The sequence below is a fragment of the Lissotriton vulgaris genome, chromosome 11, assembly GCF_964263255.1.
Source record: "Lissotriton vulgaris chromosome 11, aLisVul1.2, whole genome shotgun sequence".
NCBI lineage: Eukaryota > Metazoa > Chordata > Amphibia > Caudata > Salamandridae > Lissotriton > Lissotriton vulgaris.
The window spans coordinates 49,359,249-49,374,598 of record NC_141699.1 but is presented as its reverse complement, the minus strand read 5'-3'; the positions used below and the strand labels follow the sequence as shown (position 1 = coordinate 49,374,598).

Genomic DNA, 15,350 nt, shown 5'->3' with positions numbered 1-15,350 from the left:
TTTGCGGTGGGAGAGTGTGGGTGACTCATGGTGGGGATCGACGACAGGATATATTTTAAGAACTGTGAACTTGTCTTGGCTATCTCTCCTTAAATGCCGCTTGTATATGGGTATTGAACTGAAGCCGGTTTATGTTTAATAAAAAGACTTAAAAAAATAAAATCTGGGACTGTGTCAAATGCCCCGGGTGTTACATGGGAGCACTCACCGTAATGCCCTTGGCTCGCCCCCCTCACAGTGTAAGGCAACGCAGTGACTTGTGCTGCGTTGCCTCACACCATATCTACAGGGTCATTTGCCACTGGAATGTCATTAAAGGGATGTTCTGGTGGTGCACTGTGCTTGCAATTAAGCCCCTAAGTGTGTTGGAAGACATCATTGCGTGTAGACCCTCATTGAGGAGTGAGAGTTTCTCGGAACACATCCACCACTGCTTTCAACACTTTTCAAAGGTTGCCGCTATAAAAAATATATCACATCGCTGGGTAACCCAAAGAAAAATTAAATTCCCCCTTTCTTTTTGTGAGATAACCAACCTCCCCAGTCAGAAAAACCTGCTCCACTGTGATCAGGCGTTGAAGCACCCTCGATACGCTAGGTGCCTCGGGTGGGATTCCAATAACGAAGCATGCAAGCAACTAGGTTGGCGGGCGGGGGGACTTTGAATAAAACTTAAAGGATTTATTTCCCACTAAGGGCCTCATTTATGAGGAATTACCGCAGGGCAGTGCTGCACATCTTCTTGCTGCACTGCCCGACACCAATGTGAAAGGGCAGGAATGCACCGAATTGATGATGGTGCACAATTTGCTCCAAAGTGCCAAATTAGGCGGGTTTGCACTGTGGTGCAGCGGGTGCCTCGGCTGCAGGCAGGATTGTTTTGGTAGAGCAAGGAGCACCTCCCAGCACAAGAGAGAACCCCAAGATGTGTTTTTCTCTTTCACCTGGAAAAAGGAAACAACAATGAGAAATTAACATATTTTTCTTTGTTACACCTGCTCTGGGGAAGAGTAAGATGTTGGTGCTGCCCCAGGTTTACGTGATTAAGTAAATCTGGAGCAGCATCAAAATCCATGGGTGCCGCGTGGGGAAACCCACAGTGACGGCCATGGAAGGCGTCCTTGGGTCAGAGTAAGGCAAGGGAGCGGCCGGCACTGCTTCGTAGTACTCCATATCTATGAGGCCACGTAAACCATGCAGAATCTTTGCATCGCCTCATAGATATGATTGAGAGGCCGGCTCTGCTTTGTCTTACTCCATATCTATGAGGCCAAGTAAACCATGCAGAATCTTTGCATCGCCTCATAGATATGATTGAGAGGCCGGCTCTGCTTCGTCTTACTCCATATCTATGAGGCCACGTAAACCATGCAGAATCTTTGCATCGCCTCATAGATATGATTGAGAGGCCGGCTCTGCTTCGTCTTACTCCATATCTATGAGGCCACGTAAACCCTGCAGAATCTTTGCATCGCCTCATAGATATGATTGAGAGGCCGGCTCTGCTTCGTCTTACTCCATATCTATGAGGCCACATAAACCGTGCAGAATCTTTGCATCGCCTCATAGATATGATTGAGAGGCCGGCTCTGCTTCGTCTTACTCCATATCTATGAGGCCTCGTAAACCCTGCAGAATCTTTGCATCGCCTCATAGATATGAGTGAGAGGCCGGCACTGCTTCGTCTTACTCCATATCTATGAGGCCACGTAAACCCTGCAGAGTCTTTGCATCGCCTCATAGATATGATTGAGAGGCCGGCACTGCTTCGTCTTACTCCATATCTATGGGGCCACGTAAACCATGCAGAATCTTTGCATCGGCTCATAGATATGATTGAGAGGCCGGCTCTGCTTCGTCTTACTCCATATCTATGAGGCCACGTAAACCATGCAGAGTCTTTGTACCGCCTCATAGATATGATTGAGAGGCCGGCTCTGCTTCGTCTTACTCCATATCTATGAGGCCACGTAAACCCTGCAGAATCTTTGCATCGCCTCATAGATATGATTGAGAGGCCGGCTCTGCTTCGTCTTACTCCATATCTATGAGGCCACGTGAACCATGCAGAATCTTTGCATCGCCTCATAGATATGATTGAGAGGCCGGCTCTGCTTCGTCTTACTCCATATCTATGAGGCCACGCAAACCCTGCAGAATCTTTGCATCGCCTCATAGATATGATTGAGAGGCCGGCTCTGCTTCGTCTTACTCCATATCTATGAGGCCACGTAAACCCTGCAGAATCTTTGCATCCCCTCATAGATATGATTGAGAGGCCTGCTCTGCTTCGTCTTACTCCATATCTATGAGGCCTCGTAAACCCTGCAGAATCTTTGCATCGCCTCATAGATATGATTGAGAGGCCGGCTCTGCTTCGTCTTACTCCATATCTATGAGGCCACGTAAACCCTGCAGAATCTTTGCATCGCCTCATAGATATGATTGAGAGGCCGGCTCTGCTTCGTCTTACTCCATATCTATGAGGCCACGTAAACCATGCAGAATCTTTGCATCGCCTCATAGATATGATTGAGAGGCCGGCTCTGCTTCGTCTTACTCCATATCTATGAGGCCATGTAAACCCTGCAGAATCTTTGCATCGCCTCATAGATATGATTTAGAGGCCGGCTCTGCTTCGTCTTACTCCATATCTATGAGGCCTGGTAAACCATGAAGAATCTTTGCATCGCCTCATAGATATGATTGAGAGGCCGGCTCTGCTTCGTCTTACTCCATATCTATGAGGCCACATAAACCGTGCAGAATGTTTGCATCGCCTCATAGATATGATTGAGAGGCCGGCTCTGCTTTGTCTTACTCCATATCTATGAGGCCACGTGAACCATGCAGAATCTTTGCATCGCCTCATAGATATGATTGAGAGGCCGGCTCTGCTTCGTCTTACTCCATATCTATGAGGCCACGCAAACCCTGCAGAATCTTTGCATCGCCTCATAGATATGATTGAGAGGCCGGCTCTGCTTCGTCTTACTCCATATCTATGAGGCCACGTAAACCCTGCAGAATCTTTGCATCGCCTCATAGATATGATTGAGAGGCCTGCTCTGCTTCGTCTTACTCCATATCTATGAGGCCACGTAAACCATGCAGAGTCTTTGCATCGCCTCATAGATATGATTGAGAGGCCGGCTCTGCTTCGTCTTACTCCATATCTATGAGGCCACGTAAACCATGCAGAATCTTTGCATCGCCTCATAGATATGATTGAGAGGCCGGCTCTGCTTCGTCTTACTCCATATCTATGAGGCCATGTAAACCCTGCAGAATCTTTGCATCGCCTCATAGATATAATTGAGAGGCCGGCTCTGCTTCGTCTTACTCCATATCTATGAGGCCACGTAAACCATGCAGAATCTTTGCATCGCCTCATAGATATGATTGAGAGGCCGGCTCTGCTTCGTCTTACTCCATATCTATGAGGCCTCGTAAACCATGCAGAATCTTTGCATCGCCTCATAGATATGAGTGAGAGGCCGGCTCTGCTTCGTCTTACTCCATATCTATGAGGCCACGTAAACCGTGCAGAATCTTTGCATCGCCTCATCGATATGATTGAGAGGCGGGCACTGCTTCGTCTTACTCCATATCTATGAGGCCACGTAAACCCTGCAGAATCTTTGCATCGCCTCATAGATATGATTGAGAGGCCGGCTCTGCTTCGTCTTACTCCATATCTATGAGGCCACATAAACCGTGCAGAATCTTTGCATCGCCTCATAGATATGATTGAGAGGCCGGCTCTGCTTCGTCTTACTCCATATCTATGAGGCCATGTAAACCTTGCAGAATCTTTGCATCGCCTCATAGATATGATTGAGAGGCCGGCTCTGCTTCGTCTTACTCCATATCTATGAGGCCTGGTAAACCATGAAGAATCTTTGCATCGCCTCATAGATATGATTGAGAGACCGGCTCTGCTTCGTCTTACTCCATATCTATGAGGCCACGTGAACCATGCAGAATCTTTGCATCGCCTCATAGATATGATTGAGAGGCCGGCTCTGCTTCGTCTTACTCCATATCTATGAGGCCACGTAAACCATGCAGAATCTTTGCATCGCCTCATAGATATGATTGAGAGGCCGGCTCTGCTTCGTCTTACTCCATATCTATGAGGCCACGTAAACCATGCAGAATCTGTGCATCGCCTCATAGACATGATTGAGAGGCCGGCACTGCTTCGTCTTACTCCATATCTATGAGGCCACGTAAACCCTGCAGAATCTTTGCATCGCCTCATAGATATGATTGAGAGGCCGGCTCTGCTTCGTCTTACTCCATATCTATGAGGCCACGTAAACCCTGCAGAATCTTTGCATCGCCTCATAGATATGATTGAGAGGCCGGCTCTGCTTCGTCTTACTCGATATCTATGAGGCCACGTGAACCATGCAGAATCTTTGCATCGCCTCATAGATATGATTGAGAGGCCGGCTCTGCTTCGTCTTACTCCATATCTATGAGGCCACGTGAACCATGCAGAATCTTTGCATCGCCTCATAGATATGATTGAGAGGCCGGCTCTGCTTCGTCTTACTCCATATCTATGAGGCCACGTAAACCCTGCAGAATCTTTGCATCGCCTCATAGATATGATTGAGAGGCCGGCTCTGCTTCGTCTTACTCCATATCTATGAGGCCACGTGAACCATGCAGAATCTTTGCATCGCCTCATAGATATGATTGAGAGGCCGGCTCTGCTTCGTCTTACTCCATATCTATGAGGCCACATAAACCATGCAGAATCTTTGCATCGCCTCATAGATATGATTGAGAGGCCGGCTCTGCTTTGTCTTACTCCATATCTATGAGGCCACGTAAACCATGCAGAATCTTTGCATCGCCTCATAGATATGATTGAGAGGCCGGCTCTGCTTCGTCTTACTCCATATCTATGAGGCCACGTAAACCCTGCAGAATCTTTGCATCGCCTCATAGATATGATTGAGAGGCCGGCTCTGCTTTGTCTTACTCCATATCTATGAGGCCTCGTAAACCCTGCAGAATCTTTGCATCGCCTCATAGATATGATTGAGAGGCCGGCTCTGCTTCGTCTTACTCCATATCTATGAGGCCACATAAACCGTGCAGAATCTTTGCATCGCCTCATAGATATGATTGAGAGGCCGGCTCTGCTTCGTCTTACTCCATATCTATGAGGCCACGTAAACCCTGCAGAATCTTTGCATCGCCTCATAGATATGATTGAGAGGCCGGCTCTGCTTCGTCTTACTCCATATCTATGAGGCCACGTAAACCCTGCAGAATCTTTGCATCGCCTCATAGATATGATTGAGAGGCCAGCTCTGCTTCGTCTTACTCCATATCTATGAGGCCACGTAAACCATGCAGAATCTTTGCATCGCCTCATAGATATGATTGAGAGGCCGGCTCTGCTTCGTCTTACTCCATATCTATGAGGCCACGTAAACCCTGCAGAATCTTTGCATCGCCTCATAGATATGATTGAGAGGCCGGCTCTGCTTCGTCTTACTCCATATCTATGAGGCCACGTAAACCCTGCAGAATCTTTGCATCGCCTCATAGATATGATTGAGAGGCCGGCTCTGCTTTGTCTTACTCCATATCTATGAGGCCTCGTAAACCCTGCAGAATCTTTGCATCGCCTCATAGATATGATTGAGAGACCGGCTCTGCTTCGTCTTACTCCATATCTATGAGGCCACATAAACCGTGCAGAATCTTTGCATCGCCTCATAGATATGATTGAGAGGCCGGCTCTGCTTCGTCTTACTCCATATCTATGAGGCCACGTAAACCCTGCAGAATCTTTGCATCGCCTCATAGATATGATTGAGAGGCCGGCTCTGCTTCGTCTTACTCCATATCTATGAGGCCACGTAAACCCTGCAGAATCTTTGCATCGCCTCATAGATATGATTGAGAGGCCGGCTCTGCTTCGTCTTACTCCATATCTATGAGGCCACGTAAACCCTGCAGAATCTTTGCATCGCCTCATAGATATGATTGAGAGGCCGGCTCTGCTTCGTCTTACTCCATATCTATGAGGCCACGTAAACCCTGCAGAGTCTTTGCATCGCCTCATAGATATGATTGAGAGGCCGGCTCTGCTTCATCTTACTCCATATCTATGAGGCCACGTAAACCATGAAGAATCTTTGCATCGCCTCATAGATATGATTGAGAGGCCGGCTCTGCTTCGTCTTACTCCATATCTATGAGGCCACGTGAACCATGCAGAATCTTTGCATCGCCTCATAGATATGATTGAGAGGCCGGCTCTGCTTCGTCTTACTCCATATCTATGAGGCCACGTAAACCATGCAGAATCTTTGCATCGCCTCATAGATATGATTGAGAGGCCGGCTCTGCTTCGTCTTACTCCATATCTATGAGGCCACGTAAACCCTGCAGAATCTTTGCATCGCCTCATAGATATGGTTGAGAGGCCGACTCTGCTTCGTCTTACTCCATATCTATGAGGCCACATAAACCGTGCAGAATCTTTGCATCGCCTCATAGATATGATTGAGAGGCCTGCGTCACAGGAGCATCAGAAAAAGGTGGCGTTAGCCTGTCATAAATAAGCCCCTTAGTATGAAGGACATCTCGAAGGAATTAAAAAATAACTTGCTAGCATGCTCGCTTTTTATTGTTGAAGTTGTGAGAGGTAGACGTGGGAGGTAAACATGGTAAATACAGTAATGCTTCCCTTGTTCGGTGGAGCACAGATGGGTGACCAAGTATTTGTATGTGTGACCCCTCACAGAACCTTGCAGGGGGCCCTATAGTTTCATTATACCACTGAATGCATAGTTTACCCTTTTGATCTCTGGTGGACAGGGTGGTAAATACGGTAATGCCTCCCTGGAAGCCTCCCGAGAAGGTCGGTGGTGCAGGAGACCTTAAGAATACAGCTGATTAATGTTAAGATTACCAGCAAATAACCAAGGAACAATGTTAAAAATAATATATTGTTATGTTTCTCTTTTATCTTTGCAGGGAGTCGTGTTTTTGACCCAACAGTCTTCAGAGGTACATCTATCAGTTGTTTTGCATCCTTGAATATAAATCTTTAGTCCCCTCCCTGCCAGGTACAGTTTGCACAAACATATGTAACAAGTGAGACATGTTGCACGGAAGAGCTATATTACAAACTCTCCATGTCTAGAGAGACCAGTCTAAAGGCCAGAAGGGGGGTGGCATCTTTTTCACCATGGCATCTTTAAAAAGTGCTTCTTAACTCCTAACTAGCTATTTTGGCCTTTCTGTGCACTGCAGAAAGAATGGCGGATGAGCACCATCTCAGAATATGAGATCAGGTGAGACCGTATGTGCAGCGGCTCGAGGGGGGTTCCTAGCCACTAAACACACGATCCCCTCACAGGGCGGTAACATGAGACTTGAGGTACAACTGCCCACACATTACCACACTAATCTGCTGCACATACACCTTAGTACAACTTGTCTCTGTTGTGAGCACAGACCTGTTTGTAGGTTTGTCCAGAAGTTTAACATGCGTCTAACTCATGGGGTACTGGCGTTTGGATAGGAGAGCTACCGGCTGTACCGGGGCGCCACTCATGGACAGTTGATGGTAAATCACATTGGAAGGGTGCAACAAATATAAACATAACAAATACACATACTAATGTACATAATAATATGTATATTATTATAAATACACACATTCAAAAAATCACTTACCTGACACTGCCACTTGATGTTCCGAAGAACGTCCTTGTTCTGCAGGACATCCTCCGAACACGAAGCCCTCAGGCAACTCTCTCATCCAATCAAGACACTGTTCCCATGCTGTTAAGCAGCATGAGTAAGGTGTTTTGATTGGCTGGAGCAGGCTGGCTCCATGCTCCAAAAGGCACGGTAGGCCTGTGTCTGCTCTCCAACCCAACTATCCAAGACAGCTGGGTTGGAGATGTTTTAATCGCACATGTCAGTTTGGCCGTAGCAACGTTGCTAGCCAAACCAACACGCTCAGTTCAAAGTTACGTGGCCACTTCGCACTGCTGTCAATCATTGGCAGCAGTGGCGTACTGGCCCCGCCCTGCCATCATACTCTGTTTGATGGCAAAAAGCATTACAACTAAAATGTCAATAAAATCATTTCATTACCATTTTATTTTCAACACTTTCTTCCCAGCAGTGTGGGGTTGCGAAGATCCCTTGCTCCCACGAGGGAATCACCGCTGGTGCCACTGCACTTTCCCCACCATTGATTGCTGCCCCTCTCTTACCACTGCACTAGTACAAGAGTCCTGCCGGGTGAGACTAGTGCTACTTCACTGGCTGCACCATTGAGACCTACGCCTCTGCTCGCACTGCACAAGCGTAGCCAGCTGGGCCAGGTGCCACTGCACCTGCTGCACCATTGAGACCTACGTCTCTGCTCGCACTGCACAAGCGTAGCCAGCTGGGCCCAGTGCCACTGCACCTGTTGAATCATTGATAGGTACGCCTCTGCTCACACTGCACTAGTACAGGGGAGGCATCACCAGTCTGGCCTGGGGCCACTGCACCGGCTGAATCATTGATACGTGCGCTGCTGGTCAAACTGCACTGGTGCAGGTTTGGTATCGCTGGTTGGGCCCGGTGCCACTGCACCTGCTGCACCAGTGCTTTGCGCTCATCTGAAGAAGTTTGTCCCTCTCTCACACTTCAGATGTTGAAGTCCTCAGTTAATGTGAGGGACCAGTCCTTGTCAGGTGCTTTTAGAGACTTATTTACAAGCCTCTTGCGCCGCTGGGGTTACTTTTTCCCACATTAAAAGTGATGCATCGATGGTGCAAGGGGCTTGAAACTCAACCCCTTATTTTTTAATATATTTTTCTCTGCCTGCAAATTCTGCACATTATTGGAATTGTTGACAAGTTTTGTGAGTGGCCTGATGATGTTCTCTGTGTCTCCGCAGCGCCCCTGTCGGTGGATCCGAAGGCTGCGGACGGGTCCTTCCTCATCAGCAGTAACGGGAAGGATTTCCGCAACCACGACCTGGAGCGCTGTGCCCTGGGGTCCACGGGGATCACCTCTGGGAGGTGGTACTGGGTGGTGAACATAGACCAGGCAGTGAGTATCCCGTTTGATTATAAGAAGTTGGACCAATGGAGGCTGGGGGTCACCAGAGCATCAGTGAACACAAGGGTACAGATCCTTCGTGGCCCCCAGGAGGGCTTCTGGTTCCTCACCCAGAGGTGGTCAATGTATGATTTTTTCGATGAAACTAACAGATGGCACAGTTTTATTGGCATGCTTTCGAATGTGGGCCTCTTTGTGGACTACGAGGAGGGGCTGGTGTCTTTCTACGACGCCGACACAAAGAAGCACCTCTACACCTACACCGCCTCTTTTAAAGAGAAAATATATCCATTTATCTGCCTTGGGTACGAAAGACATGTTTATCTGCAGTAATCACACAAAGGCTAAACATGGGTGTGTGATAAATTGTTTCTTTTCATGATATTTTCAAATCACGATGAACTCAAAATACTTGAAGCTGCTGAAAAGGACAATTCTATTCAATAAAAACAAACAGCTTTATCTAAAAGCAAGTTAAACAAATGCGTCTTTCAATCTTTCTGAAACCGAGAGTGACCTGATTTCAACACGAGCATCTCACTGAGATTAAAAGATGAAAGTGGGAGCCAAGGTCAGAGGTTGTCCCAACCTGAGTAAACTCGAGGGCTCCTCTGGAATATTCACCATCGGAGCCTGTGCCCGCAAGCAGTGACACAGAGAGTGTGTCCTGGGCCCAGGAGAAAGGAAGGAAATGGGGCCCTGAACACTGCTTGAACTGTGAAATAGAGCAGTAACCAGGGATTCTGGACCTGATGCCACTGCACCCGCTGCACCAATGGAAGCTAGACCCCCAAGCCAGTGTGTCCGGGGCCCAGGAGCAAGGAAGGAAATGGGGCCCCTGAACACTGTTTGAACTGTGAAATAGAGCAGTCACCAGGGCTTCTGGGCCCCGGTGCCACTGCACCCGCTGCACTAATGGAAGCTAGACTAGACCCCCAAGCCAGTGTGTCCTGGGCCCAGGAGAAAGGAAGGAAATGGGGCCCCTGAACACTGTTTGAACTGTGAAATAGAGCAGTCACCAGGGCTTCTGGGCCCCGGTGCCACTGCACCCACTGCACTAATGGAAGCTAGACTAGACCCCCAAGCCAGTGTGTCCTGGGCCCAGGAGAAAGGAAGGAAATGGGGCCCCTGAACACTGTTTGAACTGTGAAATAGAGCAGTAACCAGGGATTCTGGGCCCCGGTGCCACTGCACCCGCTGCACCAATGGAAGCTAGACTAGACCCCTAAGCCAGTGTGTCCTGGGCCCAGGAGCAAGGAAGGAAATGGGGCCCCTGAACACCAATTGAACTGTGAAATAGAGCAGTAACCAGGGATTCTGGGGCCCTGTGCCACTGCACCTGTTGCACAAATGGAAGCTAGACTAGACCCCCAAGCCCTAGTGTTTTCCACGCCCAGGAGAAAGGAAGGAAATGGGGCCCCTGGCCTCTCTTTTAACTGTGAAATAAAACAGCAATCAAGGCCTCTGTTCTCGGTGCCACTGCACCTGCTGCACCAATGGAATGCCAGGAGGGAGACACAGACTCCAGGCAAACTTCAATTTGTGAAAAAGGCCACTTTATTCTGGAGTAAGCAGAACTCACACGGACAGTCCTTCGGTACCCTAATGTTATCTGTTTTTTTAATTTAATTTTTTGATTTAGTGCTTGGAATACAGTTCAAACAAATTTATTCACGCAGTCACCACCCACTGCCTTGGATAATAAATAACATTCATTGCAAACTCAATGCCATATCTCATCATAGAACAATATTAATAATTTAAGACAAATTTATTAAAATGACTATGCAAATACAGTACACATTTCCTCAATCTCTTCCAGAGGGAGATGACATTTCTATGAAATCAACACAATCAATAAGTGGCATTAGCAATGGCACTGGCATGTAACCAGTGATCAATAAAGTAGTATTAGCAATGGTACTGGGATGTAACTGGTGATCAATAAAGTTTCATTAACAATGGCACTGGGATGTGGAGAACCGGGCCTTATGGGCCTGACGGCGCAGGGCACACCTTAAATCCCCGAGTTCACCTGCCTTGTCGAACGGAGACACAAGACACTCTGCTGGGCGTAGAATGCCAGGTTTATTATCTGCAGCTAAGCACAGTTGTCCTAGAAGTACATACAGAGTGTAGATTCTAGGGAGACTGCCACTTTAGTCCGTAGCGCACAGTCTTTTATAGCAGGCATATTTACGACATTTATTCCCAATACATACAAAGCAAGCCATTAGGAAAAGTTGGAAAACAAGCTATCAGGTGTCCCAAATATGCCCCTTTCTCAAACCCGGTGTGTTACCCCTCCCAACAAATTAATCAGTGCTAGTACCAACAATCCAATTTGCAGGTGGCAGGACGTATTTGTGTGCCTCAAAGGATAGTTGTGTAACAAGAGAATACAAGGAGAGAATAGCGAAGGCCAGTCGGATAAGATAATGTAAGGAAAGAATAGGAGAAGCCAAATAGTCAGTCGAGACAGGGATCAATCAACCCAGACATGGATTAACGAACTCGGCCAGAATCTGACATCGGTTTCGTAAACAAGGGCAGGGAGTTACTCTTTAACCGAAGAGACACGTATTAGCTGAGAAAAGCAAAAACACTCCGTTGGCCGTGCTGCCTGAGTGAGGGCAATACAAAATGGCGACGACACATAAAATGGCGGCTAAATACGGGACGAAGTCAGAAACCAAAGAACCTCAGACCCTCCTTTTGCCATTACTCAGGCAAAACACAAAGGACTCAAGTTAGTCTGAGTCGATGTCTATGGCCATGAGGTCATCGAGCTGTTGCTGCAACATCATTTTAATGTTCTCTGTTTTCTGTGACACAGGCCTTGGGACACACATGGTGGCACAAAGACCACAGATGGCAGGGCCACACTGTATACAAAGACAACAAGAGAAAATGATGGCCAAAACCATTCCAAGGAACGTTAATGTCGTCCATCCCCAAGTGGACAGTAGTCCCCAAAACCATCCCATCACAGACCAATCTCCTGTGTCCTGATGTATAGACTCGGAAATGATATGCAACTTTAGGATGGCTTGGTATACTGTAGGGGCATTATCAGGAATATAAATGCAGCAACTAGACCCGATCAATTTATAGAATCCTCCACGATCTGCAAGGACAATGTCTAGAACCATCCGGTTCTGCAAAGTCATAAGGCGATCCGCCTGAAGTTCAGCTGTCAGATTACTCAAGGCTCCAGAAGTTACATTTATGGTAGCCTCAACAACACGAACTAGCTGTCTGATGTCTCTGCTGTTGGCCATTGGGCCCCAAAAAGGAAGCAACCCTTTGATGAAGTCACCTCCTTCTTGTCCTGCCGTGTCCTTAGAATCAATAATGCCTCTGGCATGTCTTTTTCTATGATGACCTGAAGGAGCAGTATATGTTGGAGGAAGAAGAAAAGCCACTAACCAAGTGCCTGAAAAATAGGTAGGAAGCCACGTATAGGTTCTATCATGACAGACAAAATATGTGCCTTGTGATTGCACTAACGGTGAAGAAATCTGAGGTGAATAGATGTACGTATGGGAACAGACACTCTTCTCCTGTTGATTTTTAACATTTTGGCCATTGATCTGCAAACAGACATTACCTCGATGAGGTACAGTCCAAATTGATGGGGATCTCCTTCGTCTAGCCTTATCTGTAAGGCTAGTGACATAACGAGGCACGTTCCAGCCATCGTATGCTCGTTTCTCATCAATGGGAATCTTACTAATCTCAGCAATTTCTAGCCATGGCCACTGTTCCCTTTAGCAAAGAACTGTGACTAAAATCTGCTCCACCACCATATGGACTACCAGGAGGATACCGTAGTTGGTTCTGATATACATTAGAAAACATGGCCAAATAGGCCCAAGCGGAGCCTTCATAGGAAAATGGAAGAACTAAATATGGCATCCCTCTCTCTGTGTTATGGGGCATGAGCCCACAGACCCAACAATCAGTGGTGTTCATTACCAGTTGATGCTGATGCAATAACTGAATAAATGAATTATTGAAGTATTCCGTTCTCCTAATTTGCTCATGTTTTGGGGGTGTATGAAAGCGATGTGGGGAGGCAGTAGTAGGAAAAGACAAGGAAACAGAAGTTGGAACCGGTGCTTGCTGCATAGTGTAAACAACCCAACTTACACAAGCCAATAAAACACATGAACACATTAAAATACATAAGGTTATGCCACATGGACTAACCAATAATCTCTTATGTTTACTTTTCATTTCTACATTCTTATTACTGCTTTCCACTTTAATATCCATTCTCTAAAGCGTTGCTCACAGCAATCTTCCTAGATCACTTAGCTGTGATTATTAGCCATCCTATGACACTTCAAGTCCTGCAGACCTACTGTCACTACTCAGGTCACAGCCTAAGACTCCTACTGTGACCCTGCAACTTGATGAATAGTGGCAAAAGAAGAATGTCTCTCAAAAAACGTAATCAGAAAATGGAAAAAGAAAAGTTCAATTGTCTTTCGTTGATCTGGATCTTAAATTGTACCGAGTCTCATTAGGGATCGTTTGCTCTTGAAACAAAGTCTCTGGATTTACTGTGTTCAATCGCAGATGTGATGGTACAGATTCTTGCAACACGTCATCGTCTTCTATCTCAGTGTTCGTTCGATCCAGGCGTGCACTACTGAAAGGTACAAATCGAGGGACCCTTTTGCCTTCACTGTCAGTTATACCCTTACAAACCCACTGATCAATAGGTAAGGGCAAAGGTATCCTCTTACAATGCACGCCATGCACCCAGTTCTTCTTCCCGACGACCTTTACTGCTGTACGTGTTGCTAACAAGACTTGCCGAGGCGGGCCCCATTGAGGTTCCAGATTCTTTTTCCGCTGGAAAATCTTCAGACAGACCCAGTCACCGGGTTGGATGGAGTGTCCTGGATCTGCAGAAGCCTCCGGCAAAGCGTTTTGAACCTGTTGATGAAGAACACGTAATTTAGTGGTGAGGTCATGCAAGTAGTTAATCAACATTGGGTATGGGATGTCAGAATACTTTTTAGATCGAGGGACTCCCCAGACGTTGGCTGGGCGCCCAAAGACAACCTCATATGGGCTGAGTCCTAAACGAGAATGTACAGTAGTTCTCGTGGATAAAAGTGCCAAAGGCAAAGCGTCAGGCCAAGCAAGACCCGTGCTGGCCTGAATCTTCACCAATTTAAGCTTGAGAGTGCCATTATAGCACTCTACCAAACCTGCTGACTGAGGGTGACAAATGCAAAAACCACAGTTGATGGACCGAATGCAGAACAATGTCTATATTCACCCCAGTACAGAGATCTGGGCCTAAATCCATTGTTTTATTGCACTCCACACCACCCCAGTTCCGACATGGCCATATGCAAATCAGTCTGACCCTGGGCCTCATGGGAACAGTCCAGCCCAAACTGCCAAGCCATGCCTTCCCTGGACCAGAAACAAGCTTCCGAGGACCGGTTTCTGGCATTCCAGCCGTCTTCTGCCCGGCTTGCTTGAATCCAGTGGTGTGGAGAGCATGGGACTCACGTCTGAGCATACCCATCCCACTCAGGGTGACGAATGCAAAAACCACAGTTGATGGACAGAATGAAGAACAATGTCATACATTCACCCCAGTACAGAGATCTGGGCCTAAATCCATCGTTTTTTTGTACTCCACACCACCCCAGTTCCGACTTGGCCATATGCAAATCAGTCTGACCCTGTTCCTCATGGGAACAGTCCAGCCCGAACTGCCAAGCCATGCCTTCCCTGGACCGGAAACAAGCTTTCGAGGACCGGTGTCTGGCATTCCAGCCGTCTTCAGCCCGGCTTGCTTGAATCCAGTGGTGTGGAGAGCATGGGACTCACGTCTGAGCATACCCATCCCACTCAGTGTGACAAATGCAAAAACCACAGTTGATGGACAGAATGCAGAACAATGTCATACATTCACCCCAGTACATAGATCTGGGCCTAAATCCATCGTTATTTTGCACTCCACACCACCCCAGTTCCGACATGGCCATATGCAAATCAGTCTGACCCTGTGCCTCATGGGAACAGTCCAGCCCGAACTGCCAAGCCATGCCTTCCCTGGACCGGAAACAAGCTTGAGGGTGGTTTGTTGCATGGAATTTCTGCCTAATACCAAGACCCGCACACACTTTCTGCATAATTTGGCCTACAAATTCACTTGCATTGTCAGTCCAGACAATGCGCGGCAAACCAAACCTCAGGAAAAATTCCTTCAAAAGGACTTT

The 15,350-nt window shown here is 47.3% G+C and overlaps 1 protein-coding gene across 1 annotated transcript in view; it reads left to right on the top strand.

Annotated features, from left to right (window-relative positions):
- Positions 1-9,508, top strand: part of LOC147678936 (CD5 antigen-like) — a 385,256-nt gene extending 375,748 nt beyond the window's left edge. The window contains exons 5-6 of the mRNA XM_086944699.1: positions 7,009-7,041; positions 8,936-9,508. Coding sequence (XP_086800825.1) covers positions 7,009-7,041; positions 8,936-9,432 — 530 coding nt within the window. The 3' untranslated portion in view covers positions 9,433-9,508. The remainder of the gene's footprint in view (positions 1-7,008; positions 7,042-8,935) is intronic.
- The last annotated feature ends 5,842 nt before the right edge of the window (positions 9,509-15,350 follow it).